General features: G+C 45.7%; 1 protein-coding gene across 1 annotated transcript; it reads right to left on the bottom strand.

The window, feature by feature from the left end:
• Positions 1-12,493: 12,493 nt before the first annotated feature.
• LOC144940877 (alpha-N-acetylgalactosaminide alpha-2,6-sialyltransferase 2-like) lies at positions 12,494-27,542 on the bottom strand. Its single transcript, XM_078867371.1, has 9 exons — positions 27,520-27,542; positions 24,425-24,734; positions 21,180-21,348; positions 19,636-19,825; positions 17,150-17,288; positions 15,614-15,717; positions 15,432-15,515; positions 13,850-13,949; positions 12,494-12,676 (listed from the first exon to the last, which is right to left on the bottom strand). Exons 1-9 carry the CDS (start codon positions 27,540-27,542, stop codon positions 12,494-12,496), a joined length of 1,302 nt encoding a protein of 433 aa, XP_078723497.1.
• Between the last annotated feature and the right edge of the window lie 325 nt (positions 27,543-27,867).

The following is a 27,867-nucleotide window of genomic DNA, read 5'->3' on the forward strand; positions in this document are numbered from 1 at the left end:
GTACAGAACTCGGTTTTATTTTTTCGTAATTTCCACTCGTGTGTTTTTTCGTTTCTGCGGCTGTGGAGAATAAAATGTGCCCGCGGATCATTGTGAACTATGAACACACATGCACGTGCCTTTGAACATCATAAAAAGTTCGCCAACCAAAAGATACATGTTTTCCTTCACAAGACTGGAAATCACGAGGGTTTTTACAGTACATGTGGGACAATTGTTGAACGTGGGCTGCGGTCGATTTGTTTAAATCAAGTGGTGAACAAGAACAGAAGAGATTGCCTTTGGCAAGTTGTGTTTTTTAATTAAAAACCACGCACTAATGTGCGTCAAGAGGGACCTTTTCAATCCGTGCCATAACAGCAAACGTACTAAGGTGAGGCCCACGTTGGCATGTTGTTGGAATTGTTGGACCAACGTTGACCCAACGTTCCATGTTTAACTGACAGAAGAAGGAACGATAGGGCTCAGAGGAGGAATGCAAATCGGATCAATAGTATTCCCAGGGCTTGCGCACCCCAATATATAAAACTCCGTAAAACCCCATATTAACAAAAAAATTTCTGCAAAATATGCCCACGTAACATTTTCTGTAAAAAATGTATATAATTGAACACACGAGTCATATACATAGAGTAAATAATTCACGATTTGAGCACACACTGCACAATTCTGCAAACATAACATGCTAGAAGCTCAGTTGAGCCTGCTGAATTAGTACTTGGATGTGTGACCAGTAGGGCTTGCCAGGTATTGTAGGTACGGGCATGTGAAGTGGCAGTGTTGAGTGCCAACAGCTGGAGGCTGCGAGTCGCCTCCAGCTGTTGGAGTTTCCTCTCATTTACTAAGCACCATTGGGGTTGGGCCAAGGCATCACCCTCCTGTCAGTGTCCTGAGACTCATACGAGTTCTTCCTGGGTATATGAATTTGCATTAATTTAAAGGAATAATTTAGAGCCTTTTGTTAATCCACTGCTGGATGAAGGCCTCCTCACCTGGTGTCGATCACAGCCATACTTCACCACCCTGGTCACTGCGGGATTACGAGGGAGTATTTGCTGAAAATTATGCGCGTTGCACTTACGTCACCGGGTTCGTAGCACAGTCAACACACGCCCTGAATGTTGATACAATGTGCTGAGCTTAATTGACGTACAACAAATCGCGTGCAACGCCCATGATGAAACCGGTTTCGTCAAGAGTTGAAGCGTCACGAGTTGACAGTCTCCGACCTTTCATCGATAATTGCTCAATCATATTCAATTGAGGTTTTAGATCATTGCAAATATTGTTTTATGTGCCAATCAACAGTTTCAAGTAAATTTTGCTAAATAAGAATTCACGGGACTGTGTGAAGGGTAATAAGACCGTATGTAGGATATTTTGGGAGATAAAGCGACAACGCAATGTGCCTAAAAGGAAGGTTTTCGATGAGTTAATAGTGCCTGGTCTGACATGTGCCTCTGACTCCGGGTCAGCCTGATGAGCCAAACTACCCAGTCGTCTCCTCCATGGCGCCTAACTCACACACACACACGCACAAGCATATGCGCACGAAAAAATAAACATGTTTCTTTTTTAACACTGAGTTAAGTGTGTGTAATTGTAATTAGAATGCTTCGCTTAATTGATTGATCAATTAGTTTTGTATATAAATTGTTCTTTTTTTGGTGTGGTTTTCATATAAGCCCTCTTGAATTTCCAACCTCACTTGCAGACCTTTTTTTACCTTTTTTGTATTTGCACTGTTTAAATTCTTGGGTCTTTCGGTAAAGTCACGGAGATAGGTTCAAAGAAAATAACAAAAAATAGCAAAAAAACTACGACGTTTCGATCGCGGGTGTTGCGATCATGATTTAATGAGAGCGTTGCATCTGCCGAAACCCACTCTGAGTTTGTTGAGTCTCCGCCATTTGAACCATTTGGAATTGGAGCCAGACGCGAGCTGCTCACTGGGAGTGATTCCTCACCGGCCCCATTCAGCAGCTGCGTCACTTGATTTGTCCGACTCTCTTTGTTCTGCCAGATTCCGGTGATATGGCCAGTGGTGACAGTTGAGCACAAGAAGCTGTTTCTCGATAACAAACGACGACGGTGGTGCTGGCTGATGGCCATTGAAGCGGATGGTGGACGTCTCACTCTAGGACTTGGCGGTCGTGGTTACCTGCGGAGTGTGGGCACTATGCCAGATCGTGCAATGTAGGCAGGGGACAGGGAGGCTCTCAGGCAGCCTGTTGTTATTCTGCACGCGCCATTTAGGGCGGTGTCGACATGTGTACTGTGGGTTGAGCATCGCTTGCATATTCAGCCACAGACAAACAAAGTGCTGAGCCGGCGGTGCGTAGCGTGGATGGATGTGATCCCCACTTTGAATTAGAGAGCTTTCGCAGAATGTTGTTTCGTGTGTTAATCTTGGCTTTGGTAATTAAAGTGTGATTTTTGTCGCTGAGTATGGCATCCAGTGTTGCCCCGAGGTACACTTGGTGACTCTGGTGTTCGAGGCCCTGGTCACCCCAGGTGACAATCAGGTGTCGCTCTGCATCTCAGTTTCCCAGGTGGAAGGCACAGATTTGGGTTTGACTCGTGGTGGGATTGAGATGCTTATTTAGGGAGTATCTTGACATCTCGTCCAGCGCTCTCATCAGGATATTCTCGGTCCTGGAAATTCCTCTGCTGTGTGGTGATACAAAAATCGCCTTCATGGATGAACTGCTGACATTGAGTAGGAAGTGGCTGATCGTTGGTGTAGATATCGACTAAAAGTGGGGCGAGCACGCTGCCTTTGTGGAAAGCCATTCTGTTGGCTACGCCATCTACTTCTCTGCCAGTTTAGTTTTACGTAGAAGCGTCTATTCTCTAGGGGGCCTGGCTCAGATCTAGTTCGCCAGTCATGAGGTACAGTTTGTGGATCAAGATGCGATGTTGAACAGTGTCATATACAGCAGATAGATCAACAAATGATGTGCCGGTGATGAATGTCTTTTGGAGGCCATCTTCGGTGTGCTGTGTGAGGTTTAGTAGTTGGCCTGCACAAAATCGACCGGATCTGAAGCCCGCTTGGTATCGCATGAGTTTGGGATCTACCAGGCGTGAAACTCGCTGCAGGGTAAAACGTTCGTAGAGTTTGTAAGTGATGCTATGGAGGGAGATTGGTCGAAAGTTTTTATGGTGATGAAATGTCGTTCCCTGGTTTTGGCAGACTACGATGCTGGTAAAACAGCGGGATAACATTGGGGAGGTGTGGGGGGGGGACAATACATATTTTTTTTAAATAATACAAAAATCTGAAAGTATATTAACTAAATATTTAAAACTGGTAGAGTCACGCAGTGGTAGCACTCAAGCCTCATAGCAGGGAAGGTGGAGGTTCAACTCATGAATCGGGCACCTGACTGTATATTTTTTACTTCCAACAGACACACCGACTTCTTGGGACTACACACAATCAGCAGCATTGGTTCATCGCAAGCAACACTCTTATCAGCAGCGTCAGGCTTTGGTCAACCAATGCTGGTGAACTGCCAGATGTCATAGGCAAGGGCCCTGTTAGATATGGGTTCCAGTTCGACGCACGAATCAGTCTGTCGTAAATCAGTGTCACAGCGATTCAGTTTTCAGTTTCAGTTTCATTTATTAGGTATAGCCCTGTGAGCCATGCGGCTCTTGAATCGGGTGCAACCGCAACAAACAAAAACATGAACAAGAAGCATCTTAAAGTGACTACGCGCAGCAGAAAAATCCAGGAAAAAACAGCAAAAGTCTTCCAGAAAAAGCACCGAATATCAACGCTGTGTGCAAACATCCCAGTGGGATGCAAGTCAAACAATAACAACCATAAGACAAATTAGATCAAATTTATCAGTCTAACTCTGTACTACAACAAACAAATATGGCTAAACCAAAACGTTTTCGAAATCACCAAAATGAAGCGATAAAAACAATGTAACAGTGATCATAGGATCTGTGATTCAAATGTAACAATAAACGATCTACAGCACATGTACGACCAAACTTTGCAGCCATCGCTGGCAGCATAAGTCACTCCATAACAGCACGAGTATCAAACATTTTCAATGCACCTTTAGAGATCAGCACACTATAATCAAAACACAAGATCATACTTTGCAGCGGCCATCCGGAGCGAAACATTTGATTTCAGGCCAATGAATAGCAGTGGCAGCTAGGGGTGTACAACTCCTCGAGAGCAGTTTGGAGTGAAGGTCTCACAGGTAGTGATCCAAGTTGCAGCTTTTTGGCAATAACTTTCCAGACCCTGGTGCATGTTCTCACAATACAGGATATGTTATTGTCAATTCACTTGTTTGTATCCACACCCTTTTAAACATTCTCTGGACCATTTGTTTAGAAATATACGATCTTTTCTTTTCAGGTTTTCCAGCACCAACAGCAAGAATAAAGTACAACACAGACAGAAGTAACACGTGGAGATCACATATATGCCTCAACAGGTTCAAAAGCTTCTTAGATGTAAGCAAATAAAAATACCCGCGACACGGAGTTTCTTGATGGTTATGTAGTGGTGATACGCGCTGGCAGTAGGGATCGTGTGGCAGCGCGGGGTGATTGGTCAACTAGAGTGGGTGCTCACATCGCGGTCCGCATAGGCTCCGCCCCCTCGGGAGCGGAGGACTATGAAAGGCGGTGCGCGCGGGCGCTCGGGGAGTTGGTGACCAGTGAAGACGGAAGACGGAGGAGGAAGAGATAGGGCCCTGAGACCCCTAGCCCCGCTGTCCTTGTAAGGGCCGGGACCCTGTGTGGCTCAGAGGCGGGACCTTGGGACCCGCGGCCAGACGTCCTTGTGAGGGCCGGGCTGCGGGACCCAGTGGTCGTGATCCATACCCCAGCTGGAGTGGGTCTGGGAGTTCCCCTGGAAGCTACGGGGCTGGAGAGCCCGTGTGTGTGTAGCCGGGTGGAACGTGTAGCGTGAGCTGTAGTTGACCACACGTGTTATTGTGGCTAAGGAAAGTGTTAATAAAGTGTGCTACCCGTCAAAGTGGTCTCCCGCCGTAATTTACAATATTACAGTTATATAAATCCTGTCAGAAGTGCCCAGATGTTATCAGCGATTCCATTTTGTGCATCTTTTGAAGCCACACATTCAACTATGGACAACCACGACCATTCCATTCTCTGAATTAGGGGTGACCGTGATGTAACGAATCTGATATCACAATCAGCAATCGGTATTACAAACGGAAGGCCTAGAAGACAAACATCTAAGGTAAGAATAGCCGATCCAGAACACAAGTGGTTAGGGAACTGACCAGCAACCTCAGATATCTATTCTGATGAATGCCTGCGGTATATTTGCTGAACCACGTGGGATGAGCATCTGGGAAAACCTGAGTCCAAAGCAATACGTTCAAATACAGTACAGTATTTTAATTTTTAAAACGTCATCGAAGCCAGTGAAACCAGTCTCGTGGCATAAAAACAGCTGCTGGTAAGACGCCAACAATTGTGCTGTTGTCGGATACCCCCCCCCCCCCCCATGTGTGATGTGTTTTCCCATGAAGACCCAGGAGCAGGGAGTATTAGTATGATCTCCGTGAGAACCTATCATTGCCCGCCAGTCTGATGAACATCCCCCAAGAAGATTTTGGAAATGGTAGTGATGAGAATGAGGACTATATCACACTCGTGTTTAAATACATATATTTTTTATGAGTATGGAATTAATTTCATATCAGTTGTAATCCAGGTCCACCTTGAAAAAGAGGCAATATGTCACGTTTTGATTTAATACCATAGTTACATTTAGGATACAGACAAAACCTTGAAAATATGATTTTAAAGATGTAATCCTGGTTCAATCGATATCTGATTGAATTTCCGGGTTCTTCTTTAAGTGCCGTATAACGTAGTTAGAACAGCAGTTAATGAGCGTTCCGACGCATCAGAGGATAAACACTCAACAACAAGCAACACACAAGGTACTTTGCAAGCCTACTGGCTATCAACAAAGATTCGTTCATGAAGCCATCCATATCTACAGACACAATTTCAACAAAGAGGATGGTCTCAGCTCAGCAAAGATGTCATCAACCACTTTGGGTCATGACTTGGCTTGTGTTTTATTGTCAATCAACCTCCACCGTCAGCAGTGTGGGTGTGTGGAGCGGGGTGCAGTGATTGCCTGACGGCCCTTTGATTGGTGTAGACCCACTGCCGGTGTCGTCTCCTGCATTGGCTGCCCCGCCCACGCTGCTGCTGGCGCTGCTGAGACACTTTTATAAACAGTTCGCCTTTAGAGGCTAACCCCCCTTTTCCTGACGACGACCGCTTGTGTTGTGATCGAAACGCTGTGGCTTTTTGTTTGTTTCATTTTTTTATTTTTCAGGCTACAGTCTACATTATAGACTGCCAGTACACTCACCCAGCTTAATAACCAGGCTACAGTCTACATTATAGACTGTCAGTACACTCACCCAGCTTAATAACCAGGCTACAGTCTACATTATAGACTGCCAGTACACTCACCCAGCTTAATAACCAGGCTACAGTCTACATTATAGACTGTCAGTACACTCACCCAGCTTAATAACCATTGATACAGTCTACATTATAGACTGCCAGTACACTCACCCAGCTTAATAACCAGGCTACAGTCTACATTATAGACTGCCAGTACACTCATCCAGCTTAATAACCAGGCTACAGTCTACATTATAGACTGTCAGTACACTCACCCAGCTTAAGAACCAGGCTACAGTCTACATTATAGACTGTCAGTACACTCACTCCGATTAAGACCCAGGCGACAGTATTATTGTTTATTATTTTTATTCACTTAATTTTTATTATAAATTTTCTATCGACTTGACTTTACCGAAAGAACCAAAGAATAAGCAACACGCTGCCAACAATCGCAGGACGTGCAAAAAACTAGCCTCGGAACAAATGAAGTACACACAAACTACACATCAATTACACATCAATTACACATCAATCACACAACACTCATACATTTCCACGATCGTACCTCATCATCTTGAAATTTAAATAAATCGGCCCACGGGCCATGAGGGAAAATGTAATCTCGCGAATCCAGTTCCTGTGCCGTGCACCGTGAACTTCGCGTTCTGATTTAAATTCGCGCGTCACTCTTCACGAGCGTACTTGTCGGATATATCACTTGGTCAGCCTCGCTCTTTCTAAACTGTCCAATATACTGTGTGATGACGTTCCACACAGCAACAGCGGTACCAGATCTCCGTACAAAGACATTCCTGCCACCCGGACACAGTTTCCACAAAAATGTGACCACCAATGAATCACCGTACGCTAGTGTGTGTGTGTACATCAGTGTGTGTCTGTGTGTGCATCAGTGTGTGTCTATGTGTGTGTCTGTGTGTGTGTGCATTGAGTGGTGCAATGATACACTGCTGGTCTGCCCAGCCAGGAACATAAGTTTTAATTGCTGGCCATGGAGAACATCAGAAGGCAATTAGGATAAAAATCTGCTCTTATTCTCTCCTAGGTCAAAATACGTAGTCAGAGATTTGCTATGACAACATTCAAGCAGGTTTTTACTTCCTCTGTTGTCATGAATTATTGATAAAATTTCGATTTAAAGCTTTCGTGACTGCAGGGATTCATCTTTTTGGTTCTTTTGGTAAAGTCACGTAGAAAGGAAGTAATAAAATAATAAAAATAAAACATAATAAAATAATTCTCACGACGTTTCGGCTACAACGCAAGCAGCCGTCTTCAGGTGAAGAATGAGACACTACCAAGCTAGAAGCTTATGTATAAGCTGGGTTGGAGGTGGAAGAGCGCCTTAACAAAAATAATGTGCATATGAAGAGGAATTTAGCATATTCATGGGAAATGCGTAGGAGGTGGGTGGGGGGGTTTCAAAGTCATATTATGCCCATGCATTATGCAGGATCAGCAGCACTTTCAGTCACACCTAGACACATACCAGTTAATGATATAATTGCTCGAGTAGATGTAGCTCTCAAGGGCTTGAGTCACATCGCTGCAGACGTAGCAAGATCTGAAATCTCTGCAACCCTCAAAAACGCTAAGATGCCAGCAAGCAACATCAGCAAAGATGAGCGTTTTGAATTAGCTCAATTAAAAAAGAGGGATGACATTGTCATCCTCTCAGCCGACAAAGGCAATGCCACTGTCATCATGGACAAAATAGAATACAACAAGAAAATTCAAGAACTACTCAACGATGGCAGCTATACAAAAATAAAAAGAGACCCCACCAACAGCCTCGTCACTAAAACCAACAAAATCATTTCTGATTCAACCGCATTATTTGATCAGACCAAACAGTTCTCGTTGAAACCTTCTGCAGCCAGGCCACCAAGATTATACGGCTTGCCAAAGATACATAAAGAATCTTCTTGGTTTTTTCGGTAAAGTCACGTAGAAGGGAAGTAATAAAATAATAAAAATAAAACATAATAAAATGAAACAATTCTCACGACGTTTCGGCCACAACGCAAACAGCCGTCCTCAGGTGAAGAATGAGACACTTCAAGCTAGGAACTTACATATAAGCTGGGTTGGGGGTGGTAGAAGAGCGCCTTAACAAAAAGAATGTGCATATCAAGATGAGTTTAGCATATACATGGGAAATGCGCAGGGGGCGGGGGGGCTTCAAAGTCATACCATCCCCACGCACTATGCAGGATCAAGAGCACCAAGGGGGGGTGCAGGGATTAGCATTAACAAAGGAAAGGAATGCCAATGATATGTAGCTGCAGTAACTAAACAACACCGTAGAAAACTAAGGTATAAACTACATACAAAGACTAAAATATAAACTGCATAGCACCATCAGTATACTTACTATACTCTACAATAAGCTGAGTTACTAACAGCAAGTAATACATTACAATACTACGTCGTAAAAGTTATATAATATGCTTCCATCTAAACTTTATTCTCTTACATCAACCGAGCATATACCGTACTATATACTGCCATAGATAAACCCAACATTAAATTATATACTGTATTGCAATAAACCACATTTCAACATAACACTATGTATTATTCTACCTACCCTAATGTGTATCAAAATGGTTTATTACGTCCTTCCAATGATTGCTAAGCCAGAATCCATCTTCTCGATTAAAATTGTCTCTGTGTTTGTATATGTGGATCGCCTCATGAACGAATCTCTCATGATAGCCAGGTGGCTTGCAGAGAACCTCTGTCTTGGAGAAGTCAATGTCATGTGAGCCCACTGAGTTGTAGCAGTGATCTGCCACGGCTGAGGTGTTTGTCCTACCGTGTTTCAGGTCAGCTTTATGTTCACGGATGCGGTCCGAGACATGTCGTTTGGTTTGTCCAATGTAACTGCTACCACAGAGGCAACTTAGTTTGTAGACACCAGGGTGCTGTATGTCTGGAACCACATCTTTTACAGACGGTACCAGATCACGGATTTTATGTACTGTGTTGAATCGGACCTGGATCTTGTGTTTAATCAGGATTTTGGAGATCTTTTTTGTGACCCCAGCAATGTAAGGTAAGGTGATGGTCTTGAAAGGCTCCTCAACAGGATCCTTCTTGATGGTTGGAGAGATGGCTTTGCGGATTGTGTAGTCGGAGTAACCATTAGCCTTAAGAGCTTGGCGTATGTGTTTGAGTTCACTGGAAATGTGTTCATGGTCGGATATGCATTGGGCTCTATGATATAGAGTCTTGATGAGGGAATTCTTCTGGGATGGATGGTGGTGGGAATCCGGTTTTAGATAAGCGTCCGTATGGGTGGATTTCCTGTAGACAGAGTGGCTCATTGAACCATCAGGTCTCCTTTTGATTAGGACATCCAAAAAGGGTAGCTTGCCATCTTTTTCGACTTCCATGGTGAATCTGATGGCTGGGTGTATGGAATTGATGTGGTCAAGAAATTGGTCTAGAGCAGGCCGGCCATGTGGCCAGATGACAAAAGTGTCGTCTACGTACCTCTTCCATAAGGTCGGGCGTAGAGTGGCAGTCTGGATGGCGTTCGTCTCAAATTTCTCCATGAAGATGTTGGCTACAACCGGAGATAGGGGGGAGCCCATTGGGGTGCCTTCAATTTGCTTGTAGAAAGTTTCATTCCAGGTGAAGTATGTATTGGTTAAGCAGTGTCTCACCAGGGGGGGTACCCCAGCATTCAGTCCCTGATGAACCAAGTCTTCAATGATTGCGATGGTGTCAGGTACAGGAACCTTGGTGAATAAGGAAACCACATCAAAACTGACAAGCAGGTCGTCTGGGGACAGGGCAATCCCCTTGATTGTCGATACCAGGTCAGTAGAGTTTAGTACCGCAGAGGTGGTTTTTCCAGTGAAAGGCCGTAGGATTTCAGACAAAAAAAAAATACATAAAGAAGATACACCTCTTCGTCCCATTGTCTCTACTATCAACTCCCCCACCTATAAATTGGCTCGTTTTTTGTCTGAAATCCTACGGCCTTTCACTGGAAAAACCACCTCTGCGGTACTAAACTCTACTGACCTGGTATCGACAATCAAGGGGATTGCCCTGTCCCCAGACGACCTGCTTGTCAGTTTTGATGTGGTTTCCTTATTCACCAAGGTTCCTGTACCTGACACCATCGCAATCATTGAAGACTTGGTTCATCAAGGACTGAATGCTGGGGTACCCCCCCTGGTGAGACACTGCTTAACCAATACATACTTCACCTGGAATGAAACTTTCTACAAGCAGACTGAGGGCACCCCAATGGGCTCCCCCCTATCTCCGGTTGTAGCCAACGTCTTCATGGAGAAATTTGAGACGGACGCCATCCAGACAGCCACTCTACGCCCGACCTTATGGAAGAGGTACGTAGACGACACTTTTGTCATCTGGCCACATGGCCGGCCTGCTCTAGACCAATTTCTCGACCACATCAATTCCATACACCCAGCCATCAGATTCACCATGGAAGTCGAAAAAGATGGCAAGCTACCCTTTTTGGATGTCCGAATCAAAAGGAGACCTGATGGTTCAATGAGCCACTCTGTCTACAGGAAAGCCACCCATACGGATGCTTACCTAAAACCGGATTCCCACCACCATCCATCCCAGAAAAATTCCCTCATCAAGACTCTATATCATAGAGCCCAATGCATCTCCGACCATGAACACATTTCCAGTGAACTCAAACACCTCCTACGCATTTCCCATGAATATGCTAAATTCCTCTTCATATGCACATTCTTTTTGTTAAGGCGCTCTTCCACCTCCAACCCAGCTTATATACAAGCTCCTAGCTTGGTAGTGTCTCATTCTTCACCTGAAGACGGCTGCTTGCGTTGTAGCCGAAACGTCGTGAGAATTATTTTATTATGTTTTATTTTTATTATTGTATTACTTCCCTTCTACGTGACTTTATTGATAAAATGTGACTGCTGAAGCGAAAACAAACACAATCGTGTTAAGGAATCTAGATTAATGCGAAAATTGTTTTAATATGTATATTAAATATGTGCCAACAATTTGTCAGCAAATTGGTCAATCAAACTGAAAGCATTACACTCGGATTTTTTTGGAACACAGAACTGCACTGTATATCTGTGAAACATGTATATGTTCACGAGTAGAAACGAACTGAATCTATATTTGAGATAGAGAAATGCACAACAGGGACCTGGCGACAGAGACGGCGCCTCGTACAACCCGCGGGGCAACGATTTGCGTCGCCTCCGAAGCTGCGTCAAGGTGCCACGCAAGCGAATTAAAACTTCACCTGTCGTATTATTTTGCACCATCGTAAGATCTTAAAAATGTGCAAACATGCATTTGCACAGAGGCTACTGGGCATTCAATTCTGAATATGTGCTTGCCACAACACGTGCCTGAACAGCAGGCCTGTCTGTGCACGGGACGAGTGTCTGTGGAAATGTGGTCTGGCTGTGTGTGTGAGAGATTCCAGTTGCGAAGAGTTTTTGTTTAACGAGGCGAGACCGCAAGAGGCAACCACGATTAGTCACAATTGCAAAACAACCTTCGGCAAAGCTGATGGTACATGTAAAATAATCACAACACTCAATCATTCTATAATCCTATTGACATTTGTCGCATCATCTACTCTGAAGTCCGTATCATCTATGTGAATAAAACGATCGCCCTTTCCCTGTCACCTGAGTATAAACCGACCACGCGATCTGATGAGGTGGTGTGTTGTGTAACCAGCAATTGAATAACCCAAAGTACATTTCATACCAAACACGCACAGGCCTAGCACGAAGGCCCAGCGAAATGAAAACAGGAAGTTCACTCCAATATCGTGATCGTTTTGCCACAATATTTATTGGACTGCGACAATAAAAATATGAATTCGATATAGCCATTACACCATAAAACTACGTCTTAAAAAATATAGGTAAAAAATAAAATAAATGAAAACCAAAAACATTTTATTTATTTTTTTACCTACGTGACTTTACCGAAAAAAAACAAAGAGTATGAATCCTTGCAGTCACGAAAGCTTCATATCTAGAATTTAAAAAATCTACTATAATTTCTTTGGAGGTTTTCCTTGAAAAAGGGTCATGACTTGTGATTTCCGGAGCATCTTCCAAAGCATCCTCTCAAAGTTGAGGTCATGGTTGGCATAGAAAACGAGCTTCTGCTTTTGGTCATAGTAATGGTCGGGGAAGTGCTTGTAGGTGCTGGTTATGAACCCATAGGCGGAAACCTGCCCATCGGGATGAAAAAAATGAAATGAAATGGGACATCCAAACTAATGTAACACAAATCAATCGTCTATTGTATAGTCTCGTGTCGAAGTAGGACCCGTATCTAACAGAGATGGCCCTTGCCTGTAAATACCTGGCTGTTCAACAGCATTGCTTCAAGCGAGCCTGACTCTTGCTGATGAGACACTGCATGTCAAAGCTGATCCAAAGTTTGTGCATTAAACCAATGCTACTGGAAAAGATACTTTGAAAATGCTGCGTGGCTGATTGGTTGTGTAAAATGTTCTATTTTCACGTTTAATGTGGAGAGACAAGTATGGGGAGGAGGCGACGTGTTTGCTTATTTATTTGTTACTAATATTCTGTTTATCCATCTCCATATCCTATTAGCAAATCCTTACAGGATGCATCTGCAATAAGAATACAATGTGATATACCTTTAACTAGGAACACACGACATTAAATGCACCCTACTTCATCGGATCTCGGAAGCTAAGCAAGGCTAGTCCTTACGACGGGTAACCCACAAGGAATGTCAGGTGTTGTCGGTGTGAGGGCGAGGTGGCCAAGATATGACATTGCTGAGTGTCTCCCCCTCGTATGCTTGGCTTGTCTCCGGGATTGTCAAAATATTCCAATTTAGCAGAGGCTTTCTGAAAATAATCTTGAGCCTCAGCAAAGTTTTCGTGGGTAGTTGCGGCATTATTATATTCTAGAGGTGATTGTTTAACCACTCAATTACCGATTATCGGCTGTATTACTCGGCCCATCATGGATACAAAAATAGTTAGGGAAAAAGTGTGGCCTCTGTTCCCAAGTGTGCCGCCGGATTGGAGGTGGTGGGCGGGGCTTGGTGACATCACTGCCAGGTGAGCCATGTCACTCCGAGCGCGGAGTGACACGGGAGTTTCCTGACAGCAGGTTGGCAATATTTCTGGCTGTCCCCGTATTTAAAGGGACACATTGTTTACACAAATAAGAAATTGCTTCCAACTTTCAGCTAATTAAACAACTTAATCGACTAATTGGGCCACATCCAATTCTATTATATTTTCAGTGCTTGGTGCTCATTCACGATATACGGGCCTGGAGCAGCCCGCAGAGGAAATGTGATTCTGCAGTCAGTGATCATTTGTCTGCATGCGAGGTGTCAGGGACAAGAGGCACATTACCTGGTCACAGGTGTGCAGAGCTGTGAGCAGGGCTATGGCGCCTGTGCTTGGCCTATAGAGGTCTTTAAACTTCGTTTGAAGACGTGTCGAAGGCAAAAAACTGAAAGGGAAAAAAAATGCAAACATGGCATAGTTTGTGCTCAAAAGATTCCAAAAAACACTTTAGGTTTTGTAATAATACAATGTACGGGACTTTACCGAGAGACCCAAAGAGTATCAATTCCTGCAGTCACAAAAGCTTTAAGTCAATATTTGATCCAATGTTATAAGACATTCAGTCAATATGCAAAATGTACATATTATTTAATAACATGAATGGATGATAATGGATGATATTGGTCGCGACAGCCTACGTATTAAACTAACATGAATGTGTTTAAAATTGCCTTTTACAAGGTACACTGTGTCAAAAAATGTATTGTTACAGCTATCCGCAATTCTTATTATGGGCAGCAGCGGCGGGGTCCATGACTGGCTCCCAGTTCTCCTTGGGCTCTCGTCATGCCGTCATCCACCATCACCTGCCATGTCGTCATCCACCATCACCTGCCATCATCCACCATCACCTGTCATGCCGTCATCCACCATCACCTGCCATCATCCACCATCACCTGCCATCATCCACCATCACCTGCCATCATCCACCATCACCTGCCATCATCCACCATCACCTGCCATGTCGTCATCCACCATCACCTGTCATGTCGTCATCCACCATCACCTGTCATCATCCACCATCACCTGTCATCATCCACCATCACCTGTCATGCCATCATCCACCATCACCTGCCGTCATTCACCATCACCTGCCATGCCATCATCCACCATCACCTGCCATCATCCACCATCACCTGCCATCATCCACCATCACCTGTCATCATCCACCATCACCTGCCGTCATCCACCATCACCTGCCATCATCCACCATCACCTGCCGTCATCCACCATCACCTGCCATCATCCACCATCACCTGCCATCATCCACAATCACCTGCCATCATCCACGATCACCTGCCATCATCCACCATCACCTGCCATGCCATCATCCACCATCACCTGCGAATTTTCCCAGCCACTGAAGAACAGGGCCCGTTAACCCGCCGCGTTGTTTATGTATGAGAGAAGCCACGCAGCAAATCACCCAGATCATCAGATCGTCAGATTGTCAGATTGTCAGATGATCTGGGTGATTGTCAGATTTTCAGATGATCTGGGTGATTGTCAGATTGTTCGGTTATCCACAACCCCGCTGTGCACCACAACTGTTTCACGGATAGCCCCACAGATAATAGGATCCACTAAAATCCCCCCCCCCCCACATTGCTACGGAGAAGAGGAGTTCTTCTAACTTAAATAAAGATACTTAAGAAACAACGATTTTGATTCAACAAATTATTTGGCGGTGCTGCTGCCGAGTTGGCGGTGGTGTACGCAGACAATAAACAACAACAACAAATATTTGTAAACAAAACAGCCTGAAAAAAATACGTATGTGTATAAATAACATCTGTGACGTTTCGGCCAATGATCCTATGTGCTATGTTTTACTGTGACTGCAATCGCAAAATAAATAAACACATACTTATTTTTCAGGTATCGCAAGAAATCCGGATGCAGCATTTTGAATTTCCTGTCGACATCTTCATTTCCAAAATAATTCCAGGGTCTGAAAAACAACTTGTTTAATTGACACTTTTAGAACGCCATCAAATGATGGACAAACACTGGACTGATGCGAGTATTTGCGAACGCGCAAGCACGTACTTGTCCTTTTTGTCCGGCCCTTTATTGACCACGGCACGTCGGGAGGCAGCGGTCACCATGTAGTAGTCCTGGTGGCCGCAAGGAACGAATACGTATCGAGTTTCCTGAAACGCAAAGTAGAAGGGAACGCTTCGTTTTTCGCAGTTGCGCGTTAAAGCTCTCCGCTGCGCTCTTCCGGTTGTGCCACACAACGTCCGACGTTTCGCGTCACCCTCACGGGTGACAAACGTAGTGCTCACGTTGAATCTGGCTTTCATCGGTGGTCGCTACCCGCTCTTGTGCCAGGCACAGAGGATTGAATTCAAGGGTGATGGGTCGCTGAGCTCGTCCGTAATCACCGTGTGAACAATCACGAACGGCGCTACTATCAGCACCATCCTCTCACCGCTGATTCCAAGGCGATGGGGGAGTCTCTTCACCCCTAAAGGAAACGGTACCCCCCATTCCCACAGACCAACGGTGCCAGTCGCAGCGCACCACCTCAACAAACACATACATATCTCTAAATAGCCAAACAAACGTCACTTTCTGTGGCCAATAAGTAAACTTTAGCCCAATCCAAAATACCTGGGTGTCATCTTTGACAGTGAAATAACCTTTAGATCATGCACGTAGTAAAGACCTTTGAAAAGGTCAAAACCAAGTCTCAAGTTCATTTCGTGCAACCCGGTGAGAACTCAAGAGACCAGGATAGACTTTAATTTGCAAGAGTCACCTGGGTCACCAACAAGACAAAAACAAAACAAATACAATAAAAAACAGCAATGAAGTCAATATCAATTGGTGCAAAACGACGGCGCTGTCATCGCATTCAAAATAAAATAAATTGCACAAACATAAATCAACGTTAACAAGTGTATTCCCTGCAGCAAGTGAGGGTTAACTGGGGGCTTCAATAGAAGCCTTGGTTTGGAACGGAGAGTGTACGGACAAGAGGAAAATAAGATGAGAGGTATGCAGAGGTGAGTCAGTGGAGGATCTAGGGGACGTTGAGTGTGATTTTTTATTTGATTTTGGATTGGATTGGGAGCCAGTGGTGGGATTGGAGTATTGGGGTGACGTGGTGATGTTTATGATTGTGAGTGACATGTCGTCCGTACGAACAAGGCTCATGACCAGAAGTTTAAACATTCCTGTTGCTAACTTCACAGTCAAAGCCGGTTGTTACCGCACCATTTACCACATTTTAGAAAACATCACAAAAGGTCAGGGCTTTTAATGAACACCGTCATCTGCAGTTTAGCGATGATGATGATGAAAGTGGTCTCTTACTGCTCAAATAAGCATTGAGGCGGTGCTCATCTCCTGTTCACAGCCTGGAGCCAGTGGTGGAAATTCCTCATTCCTATGACGGGGGAAAATCTATCAATAGAACAAACACTCTTGACTTCCTCACAAAATAGTATAAGTTTTATCGACCTCAGAGGAATTATGGGCCGAGTCAACCCAAAAACTAGGATTCTGAAATTGTCACCTTCTGATTGTGTTCGCTGAGCCAGCTCACCAGAAGGTCAGAGTGGTTGTGGTGGATCTCACCTTAGACCAGGGAGGGTGCATGAACCCAAATTTTCTGTATGCTCTCATGGAATTCTTCATGGTATTGGTTGAAAAAAAGTAGAAGGATGTCCGATTGCCAACATCTCGCTCGAAGCCCGCCGTGATCGCCCCGTTTACCCTGGTGGCCAAAAGATCACAAAAGGTCACATGATGGCAGGCATTTGTGGAATCATTACTTATATCTTGCAACCTACTTAGGTGTATGCATTCTATCTACCAATATTGTTATTTAGAAATGTTTATATATATGTCTTGAGTTACATTAGGCGAGTTTAAGTATCGTTAAAACAACAACTCTTCTTGGTTGGAATGCACTCCACCGATAGGACACAAGGCAGCCTCACAAGACGTCCCGGGTAGCTTCCCCTGCTCCTCTCAACTTGTGACGAGCCGGGCTGTTGCGAGTTGGGCAACTCAAAGGGAGTCAGCTGTGAGTGTGACCTGAACTGGTACTGCACGCCCCGCTTCACCAACCTCGCGCACACCGACTCGCATGGTGAAATATGGTCAACAAATCCGATGTCAAGTTACCAAGGGCTGTAAAGTGTTTCCGTATTCATGAGAACGAGCAGGCTGCACGTCATTTGGATGTGGCTGTCCCTCCCACCCTACCTTCCTCCAGCCAGCCAGCAAAACTTTTTTTACATAAAATTTGTCCAAGGCAAATTTCGTTACAGGAAATTAATTTAATATCGATTCACGGTTCGTGCACGTTTTTTTTATATCTCGTTGCTTTTGACCCACTTCATATTTGCTTCACTGGTGTACAGTTCTTTATTTGACGTCATTGCTTTTGTGATGTCGGTGACCCAGATGCACACGAGGCGACTCTGCTCTCACGAGTTCTTCACCTGGTTTAACAAATTACACCTGAACCACCTGACCCCCCCCCACTCAATTCCTTGGGGAGGGAGAGGGAACGGCTCGCTCCGAAGACTCCGTACAGTCATCAGGTTGCTCTTCGCCATTGCGAGCAGTTGCGATGCAAAGTTCGTGTCGTTTCTGGTGCCGCACTGAAGACCTGGATCGTGTTCTAGAGGCTGTGATAGAACGTTGTTGCCATGTTCTAGTGAACGCCGCCCGCTAGAGCACAGGCAGAGGAGCGCGTTATTTATTTACTTTTACTTCAGCTCTGCAGCAACTCTGACCTCCATCTGCGCAATGTCCCCCGTGTCCAACATTCCCTGACCCCAGCTGCCGCTGCGAGCCTCGCAGGTGCCCGCTCGGCACGGCTCCCCGACTGCGACGCTGTCCCCTCTACGGCCGCGACGGATCCCTCAAACTCCACGTTGTCCAAAACGCCGCTACGAGACTTCTCACCCACGCCCATGAACAACGCCACCACCCCACCCGCTGCTCCAATCCATCCGTCGGCACCCAATCCAATCCGGATCAACTTCAAGATCGCACTCTCCGTCTCTGTAATATCCTCCGCGGACTCACACCTCCCGATCTCTCCCTTCTCAGTTCACTCCGTTGACTCCTCGACACCACAGGCCTGGTTCAGATACCACCTGCACATGATGCTAGCCTCGGCCATTATTCGAACTCTGGTGACTTCGTTAAAAACGTTGCGGGCGAAAACACTAATGTGCCGCTCACCACCTTGAATGTGTACTTGAACTTCAGATTGCATACTTGTGTCACTAACACGGTCAGAAATGTGCTGACACGCCAGTCGAAAATCAGTTGTACAGGTTTTCAAATATTTCACCTCCGGACTTGGCATTTACGCGCCCCCCCCCTCCCTTATTCGCAGCCTTGACGTTGAAGGACGCCTGCCCAAGCGATCCAATGAATCTGACTTCCAGGAAAGTACGAGGCAGGTGCAGCGTGGAGAGCAACCGCTCCTCATCTTGCAAGCCACTGAAATATTGCTGAAAACCATTTCTTGTGACAGAGACAAGAGTCAGAGTTTGACTCCCGCCCCAAATAAGCATTGAGGCATTGGTGCTCATCTCCTGCTTACAGCCATGCTAAGCCAGTCGTGCAAGTTGACATTCATATAATGGGTGGCGTGGGGGGGGGGTAACTTGACAAGACAACCTCTGTTGACTTTCCCACAAATTGGTACGGATCTGATCCACCCGGAGGGATGATGGCCTGAGTCAACCCCAATCAGCATTTTGAACTCGCCACCTCTCCCCCATTGCGAGCCGCTCGCTCTGCCACGGAGCCACCCGGACGATACGTCGCCACGCTGCTCAGTGCGAGAAGGCGACAGGGGGGGGCGCGGTATGCCCTGAACCGGTTCAGATATCACTAGCCACGAAGCAATGTTCGCCGTGGCCAGGAATCGAACTCATGTGACTGGGTCCATAGTCTTAATGCAGTGCGCTAACCACACTCGTGCCACCGCTCACTGACGACAAAAATGGGCTCGAAATGTGTTCGATGTAGAACTGAAAGCATGGCGATTCGAGGTTAAACCTCGGGCAATTCAATGGATCTGCAGGGGGCCTTGCCTGAACACGTAGTCGTGGGAATCGATTTCCTCTCCCATCATGGACCCATTGAGGATCCCTCCGTTCCCGACAACGGCGCAGCGGACGCACTTCTCGGCGTCGCGTCCTCCGCCGCCGCCATCCGGCAGGCGGTGGGGAAACATCTCGCGGCACTCCGGGTGGCTCAGCACGTCCACGGCGTCTTCAACATCTGCACATTTAACCCGAAAGCAAAAGAAAAAATACTAAAACCAGAAGCCTTCACTTTTATACAAGATTAGCTCGCTTCAATGACACACCTACCAAGCTCATAATTACCATGTATTGTCACGTGCAGAAGTGTAGTTATGACATCTGGTTCAGAATCGTGGTCGTTATCAAAACGAAATGGAACAAAAATTTGAAAGTGCGCACAGAAGCACGGAGAGATGCAGGCTTGGAATGAAGTTGAGAGACAGAGTTACATGGATTACAGAGCGCACGCAGGTTAATGGCATCATTCATATTGTTAAGAAATGTGAGTGGGCAGGACGCAACACGGCTACGAGGAATTATGACAGATTCCCGAGAATAATAATGGAGTGGCAGCCACGGAACAGAACTCATCCGAGGATGTCTACCTCGGAGATGGAGTGATTATACCAGCACACGGGCAGGTGCGAAGCGAAACACGTTCCTTCGGAGTGGGCAGGTAGGAACTTGGTTGGACAGTGCATTCGTGCACGACAGAAAGCTCGCGGTCACGTGACGCACTTCAACCAATGCGGGAGTGTACATGTTTGGGAGGGGCTATGCACGACAGACAAATCATCCCTGGTGGGCAGTGTGGAACTGTTGTTCCTACCTGTATTTTTAAATCCTTTATATTAAGTTCGCGTGCTTGCTTGCTTGCTTAGGACCGTGCAAATCTTTCGGTCGTTTTTTAACCCACTTCCCGTGATCCAATCGAGCTGACATTTTCCACACAGACTCGTTGTGCCAGACAATTATTGTTCGTGATAAAAAATTCCCAAAATTTTACACTTTTTAGGCAAAAAAAATGTATTTTACATATAATCAAATATAACTTATTCATGGCTTTGGCTGAACGTCAGAGTGTAAGAGCCCAGAGCGTAACCCCTCCACAGGCCGTGGCGGAGTAGCGCAGTTGGTAGCGCCCTCGCTTCCCATGCCAAAGGTCGCGGGATCGATCCCTGCGTCCTCCACAGGCGAATATATATTTAAATCCTTTATATTAAGTTCGCTGCCACGCATATAAAGGATTTATAGTGAAAAACTTTGTTTTTACGGGTTATACTTATTGCATGGCTGGAGAACCCAGAGGAAACCCGTGCGGAACAAGGGGAGAACATTCAAACTCCACATGGAAAAGCACCCGAGTGGGGAATTGACACCAGGCCCTTCTTGCTGTGAGAGGCACGAGTGTTACCACTGCGTCGTCGCCGCCCTGCCACCTGGAAGGATCAATTTACCCTGCCAGATGTACAAAGGGCTGTAAAATATTTTCACTATCATCATGAAAGAACATAAATTAATTGAATAGAATGAACGAACAACTAACGTACCACTCATGTTCATTCCCTTCCAGCCGTACGGAGTGCGGTACTTTGAAAGGCGATCAAACTCCTCTGGGCTGAAGTGTCCCTTGCGCAGCAGGACCGGTATGTTGAAGTCAAACACACCTTGCAGGAGTGGCTTCCTGCCCACCACCCTGCGCAGACTCGCGGAGCAGTTCTGAGCACAAGGGAGGAGGATTGGACACGACGCGGTGAGGTTACGCCGAGTCAGAACACCGAGCACAAATAGCAAAGTCCCCGTGACTCTTGAGGACGGGATAATCCGAAGCATTGCTTTCTCTCTCTCTGGCTTCAAAAGCTGAAATCCTCTGTTGCATTGAAGCCTAGCACGGGGCCATATTAACGCAGGGGCTTAGGGGCCTTACCAAGTGGCCTCCAAAATATACATACAATATTGACATCGTGCTTTACAATGGTAAAGATGCAAGTGTAGCACAGCAATTCACTGTTGTGCAGATTGCGTCAAAGTGCCGGAAACATTTTATAATTTTACTTTAGATATAAGTTTATTTACTTGTAATACTTTTTGATTATGAAAAGGTTTGTCTGTTACCCAAATCTACTATAAGTTTAACTCTTCACGTGACAATTTAAAAACTGGTCATCTGAATTGTTTTTTTAAATATAATTCTCATCAGGTCCCTTGGTGTTTTGTGTCGTCTCCAACTCTTATTATCCGTTCTGTCTCTCTGGCCTATAAGTGTTTGTGCTATGACGAGGAGTGGGCCATTACCTGAAATGTCACCTATTATATACGTTATTTATTTTAAGGCCACACGGTGTTATTGACATATGTGTTGAGTTTTTCTGAAGCTCTGCGGCCAATCCTAGAGATAATGTTGCAATTAAATCCACAGCATCGCTGTATGTGTGTTGCTCCCGGTTACACTCCTGTAGATTGCATTCGAAAACGAGAAATGAAGTAACCGAGCGGTGAATAACCGTGCCATCGTCGTGCACAGGAGGTGGCTAAACCCGTCCAGGGAAGGAATTTACACAAATATAGGCGCCATAAACGATAAGAGCCCGGACTCCCCTCAATCACAATCTCACACTTCGTCTTCAAAGACTGCTGAACTTGGGTGCATTAAAAGTTTCACATTTTTCTAAATGAAAATAATAAAATGTAGAAAGATGTTTTTACTCGACCATTAGTTTAGCCGAGCACAGGATCGAGGTGACGTTGAATTTAAAAAGTCTACAGAGGCCACAATTCCCCATGTAGAAAGTGTAGAATGTGTAAATATTTAACACGTTGAGCGAGATCAATGAAAGTCGAATAATTCGTGCATAACCTGCATGTGTTACGGTGCATCAACACTACATCGGTATCACTCTGAACCGCGCCGTGTACAGCATCCGAGCGCTGTCCACCTTCAAGAAGCAGCTCAAGGCGCGCAAGGGCTGAGGCTCACACCTGTGCAGGGCGGCGTACGAGCGACATTGATAGCTGGCTCCGAGTTGTCGATGGTACATCGCGTCCAATACGCAACACGTGCGCGCGTTGTAAATCACGTTTACTATTAATAATGTGCGGCTCTTCTTAACCTTCACAGAAACCTTCCTTGCGTGTAGCTCACATGTTGTTGTGTCATGGAAAGGTGAACATCAGTGATACGTGGACATAAGTGCTGACGATTAGCCTGGGTGTGATTCAGCTCGAGGGACATCCGTACGTGCGTGCGTGCCGCTTGTCGACTAACTCAGCAGAAATCAGTGACAAACGCGCAGGAAAAGAATGCACACTTTATAGATGCTTCAGGGGAATGTCTGCTCAACTTCTAAGTATTCTACACATGTTCGTATATAAAAGCTCTCGGCCTTATCCAGACCACCAGCTCAAAAGAACGTGTGACTATTCGTGTGTGTGTATGTACAACGACAAGGTTCCCCGTGAAGCCTTCACAAGCCGTTGGGGCAAGTGCTATAAGAGACACCTATGGAGGCCGGCAGGGCACACGATGGGGTAAGCCCCACGCCCGGCCGCTTTCATCTCTCTCGTGGCGATGTTTTACACACTGCACCGGGTACTCATTTGAGGCTGGGTTGACCTAGCAGAGGCCCAGGACCGGTTCATATAATTGTCACTGGTGTTGACCGTGAGCATGATTCAAACTCGACTTGCCGGGTATGCAGTGCAGCGCAATAACCACGACACAGCAAGCAGTAGATGTCAGCACCAACACAACTCATTACGTTGGCTACTTGTTTGAGTGTAGTTTACAGCTGTGCAACCATCTTCATCGTTGCTATTCGCGATGTTTTGTTACCAGGCTACAAATCTGAGGATGGAAAAGGAGCTAATTTCCCTGTCAGGAAGTCCACCGTCGACAGCGATGTACTTGGCTGTCTAGACCGTACAGAGGGCTTCAAAACAACGTGAACACTTCCGAGAATTTGCAACAACACCACAAGACACGTACCTCCGGGCTCTGGAGACCACCTGGAGAACATTCCAGGCACGCGTTGACAATGATGGCGAACAAGTGGAGACTCTTTGACTTTTCGAAGCTTTTGACATACATTTGTTATCATGTTACGGTGTATTATCCGTTCTTTTTCCATTAAAAACGATAGTCCCATATACGTCTTTAACAAAATTTGAAGCACCCTATATTTGGCTACTGTTATACATTTCCACACGATAAGCCACTTCGTTGAGCTATCATTTGTGATTGCCAGTAGGTCGCTTTTGAAAAATAGCTGTAGTTCAGTGGGCCTTACCTGGTAAAATAAAATAAAAAATGGATTAGTGGTTTATTTTTGAGTAAATTCCATCAGTCCTTGTGCAAAAGTGAGAATGCACTGTGATCGAGCAGGAGCGGACAGTGATGGCGACAGCATGTGGGGGAGGCCTTCATGCAGCAGTGATGTAGTACCCCCGTAGGTTAGCTAAGTTAGGAACGGTGGCTACCACATTGAGTCGTTATGCTAAGTGTTACCTCTTGTGTTAGCTAATAAATAGTGTTGTCTGCAAAGTCCAGTATGCGCCTGAATCTCACCTCCTGCACGTGTCTCGTCTAGGCACGGACGGAAAACCCATGAACCGCAATCCCGAATGGTAACTTTTATATTGGCCGACGTTTAAGTTGTGCCTGACATTCACGAGCGAAGATAATCGCGACCCCACCCAGCGTGCGTTCTCCAGGACACGGGGGGGGACCCGTGGGCCCCCCCAACCCCGGCCACGTCCACGCCAAGCCACGCGTCAAGGCGAAACCTTCCAGACTCACGTCCGCCAGCGTGTTCCTCTCGCGAAAGTAATCGTCATCCTTGTCCAAGCTGATGTTGTACTTTTTTTTCGCCAGCAGCCACTCCTTCGCCGCCAGCTTCTCGTCCTCCCTGAGGTCGGGATCCCAGGGCAGGGAGCCGCCAGCCCTCGCCGTCCCCGCCGCCCTCCTCGTCCCGGCCCTCGTCGTCGCCGCCGCCGTCGTCGCCGCCGCCGTCGCCACGGTGGCGTCGAGCGACATCGCGTCCGCGTGCCTTCGCTGGATCCGTTCGTAGAAGAGGGTCTTCTCCTTCAGCCACAGCGCGAAATTGCACCTGCAAGGCGACAAAGAGAAGAGACACGGGGTTGTCTGTGCCTCCAGCGGCCAGACGCGTCTCGACTCGACGGAGCGTTGCGCAACCCCACAACTTCCAGGCTGAAACGAACCTGTCTGACGATGACATTGACAGACGTTTCATATAAAATAAAGCCTTCAAAGTAACAATTAGGGTACACGGTCTGGTGCCATGATCTCAGATTACCCCTCCTAGTGGTTAGCTGTGTTTTTGTATGTTTGTTGCGTCGTTCGCGTGACTTGCATCTCAAAAACGCTGAAGGGTTTGTAACGTGGACAGTTTTCTTCTCACGGAGTCACAGGGGGAAGCCGCAGGCAAAGCTGAAAGGCACCCAGAACCGGCGCCAACAATTGCCCAAGCTCTGTGATCCTACATTGGGACATTTGGCCAACTTTGTTTCAGGATCTACTTGCGTCCAGCCTTAACAAGTAGTTGGGATCTCATGCTCACAACATCTGGGCCCACCATGGAAGTGGAGAAGGATGGTGAATTCACCATGGAAGAGGAGAAGGATGGTGAATTCACCATGGAAATGGAGAAGGATGGTGAATTCACCATGGAAATGGAGAAGGATGGTGAATTCACCATGGAAGTGGAGCAGGATGGTGAATTCACCATGGAAGTGGAGAAGGATGGTAAGCTACCATTCATGGATGTTTTGTTTGAGAAGAGACCTGACGGCTCGTTGGGACACTCTGTCTATAGGAAAGCCACCCACGCCAGATTCCTATCTGAAACCTGATTCCCACCACCATCCAGCACAGAAGAATTCCCTCATCAAAACACTACACCATAGGGCCTACTGCATTTCCGATCAACACCACCTAGCCAGTGAACTGGAACACGTACACCAGGCCCTCAAGATGAATGGGTACTCGGACCGCATTATTCGCAAAGCTGTTTCTCCAACCATGGAGAAACAACCCCCTGAGAAGCCGATCAAAACCATCACGTTACCATACATAGCAGGTGTTACCAAAAATATTTCCAAATTTTTTTTAAAACACAAGATCCAGGTCCGATTTAATACAGTACACAAAATCCGTGGTCTAATCCCATCTGTGAAAGATGTCATTCCTGACATGCAATATCCTGGTAGTCTACAAACCGAGTTGTACCTGCGGTGGCAGTTACATTGGGAAAACGAAACGACATGTCTCAAACTGTGTTCGCAAACACAAGGCAGATTTGAAACACGGCAGAACCAATACCTCTGCCGTTGTTGACCATTGTTATAACGCGGTGGGCTCGCATGATATTGTGTTTTCCGAGACCAAGGTACTCTGCAAACCTTCGGGCTACTACCAAAGGTTTGTTCATGAAGCCATCCAGATATATTAACAGAGACATAACTTCAACCGAGAAGATGGATCAAATTGAGCAATCATTGGAAGGATGTTATTAACCAGGTAAAACCTTAACTGTTTATGGTTGTTCGAACAATTTGCCTTTAGAGGCTGACTCCTTTTCCTGATGACGACCCCTTGTGTTGTGATGGAAACGTCGTAATTTGTTTTATTTTATTTCTAACTACGTGACTTTACCGAAAGAAGCAAAGAATATGAGCGTTCCTTTGGCTAACCTTGGGCCCCTGAATGCAAAGTTTAGCAAAGACACACACCCAAATGGCTTACATTTGTGGGATTAAAATAAATAAATGTCTGACAAACGACAGCTTGAGAGGAAGCGCAGTGGACGTGGAGCAATGACCGCAGCCCTGCAAGCTCGAGGGTGTAAATTCCACTCCTCGTAGAACATTGCAACTACCACAGCATCAAGTGAATATCTATCCAGCAGTGGATAGAAAATGTATATGTTTAAATTATGAAGGGCAGAATACGTTCCTAAATAAAGGATATGGACTTTCATAGCTACGTTACGGACACCTTTTAAAGTTTGCGATGACATAAACCACTTTTGTCCCGGAGCCTGAGCAGAAACCAGTGGCACTGGAGGGAGTCGAGTCCTCTCCCGTCATGCAGACGCGATCGTACGGCAAGAGTCAATTACTAGACAACTTCCACTCACTTCCTCCAGCGGTTGTTCATTATTATTACTCCTTTTATTTGACCACATCACAAATATTGATTCTACGGATGTTTCGGAGTTCAGCCCCGCAGCAATGTCAGCAACTTCGTTATCAATAATTATCGCCGGTTGAAGCTCTACATTCCTTGAGACGATTCGTCGGTAAAGGCAGAAAGAAAGCGAGTTTCTGGCTTGCGAGTTTATTTACACAGCGAGCGACCAAAGCGGTGCCTCCTCCCAGTGGCTTCAGTCGACTTCTGACTGATTTGAGATTAGACAAAAATTACACAAACTGCACACAAAAACCCGCTCAAACAGTGCAAATGCGCCTGTTGTCCATATACAGTACCGCATGTAAAACATTCACGTCAATACTTTGTGTGCACGCTCACGAGTTTGGAAAGTGTTGCAGATCAGTTTGCGACAGCGGTGATTGTACAAACCGCGCCAGTGCAGTGCTCAAACCATCACCACGACGTACACGTGGACATGAGAGCAATGACGCATCAGCTGTGACTCTACAGTCTTCACGACAGCTGTTATTCAATCCATTTGTCATCATTTACTGTCATCAATTAAATTTTTTACCGAATTCACGCTTCACAGATTCGACCCCATTGCTTCCTCTCATCTATTCTATCCCCCTCATCTCCTCCATCACAGTGCTATACCACACTCTTTGGTTATTTCGGTAAAGTCACGTGGGTATAAAATCAAATAAATCAGTTCTGCTGACCAGCAGTTCTCCTGCTGCTGCATCTGTTCCACCTGATGACGGCCGCTTGTGTTGCGATCGAAACGTCGTGATTTTATTTATTTTCTACCCACGTGACTTTACCGAAGAAACCAAATAGTTTGGATTCCTGCAGTCACGAAAGCTTCAAATCAAGATTATTACAGTGATGTGTTGTGTCGTTGTTAATTCTCTGCAAAGCGCATTAATTAAGGTGCTATTTAAATTTCGATAAGATCAGAATAACATATTTATATTTTTAAATACAGGGAAAAAGAGTTACGTATTTCAAAGGCTACGGTTATAATGTAAGGACTAGAATTCACAATGTCAGTATTAATGATCGATCAA

Source organism: Lampetra fluviatilis, chromosome 23, assembly GCF_964198595.1.
Source record: "Lampetra fluviatilis chromosome 23, kcLamFluv1.1, whole genome shotgun sequence".
Classification (NCBI taxonomy): Eukaryota; Metazoa; Chordata; class Hyperoartia; order Petromyzontiformes; family Petromyzontidae; genus Lampetra; species Lampetra fluviatilis.

Coding starts and splice junctions, on each gene's coding strand:
- LOC144940877 (XM_078867371.1), bottom strand. CDS start 27,542: ATGCAGCAGCAGGAGAACTGCTG. Junction 17,289..19,635: donor TCCCACGACTACGTGTTCAG/GCAAGGCCCCCT, acceptor TTTGGCCACCAG/GGTAAACGGGGCGATCACGG. Junction 12,677..13,849: donor CTCTGCACACCTGTGACCAG/GTAATGTGCCTC, acceptor CCCGATGGGCAG/GTTTCCGCCTATGGGTTCAT.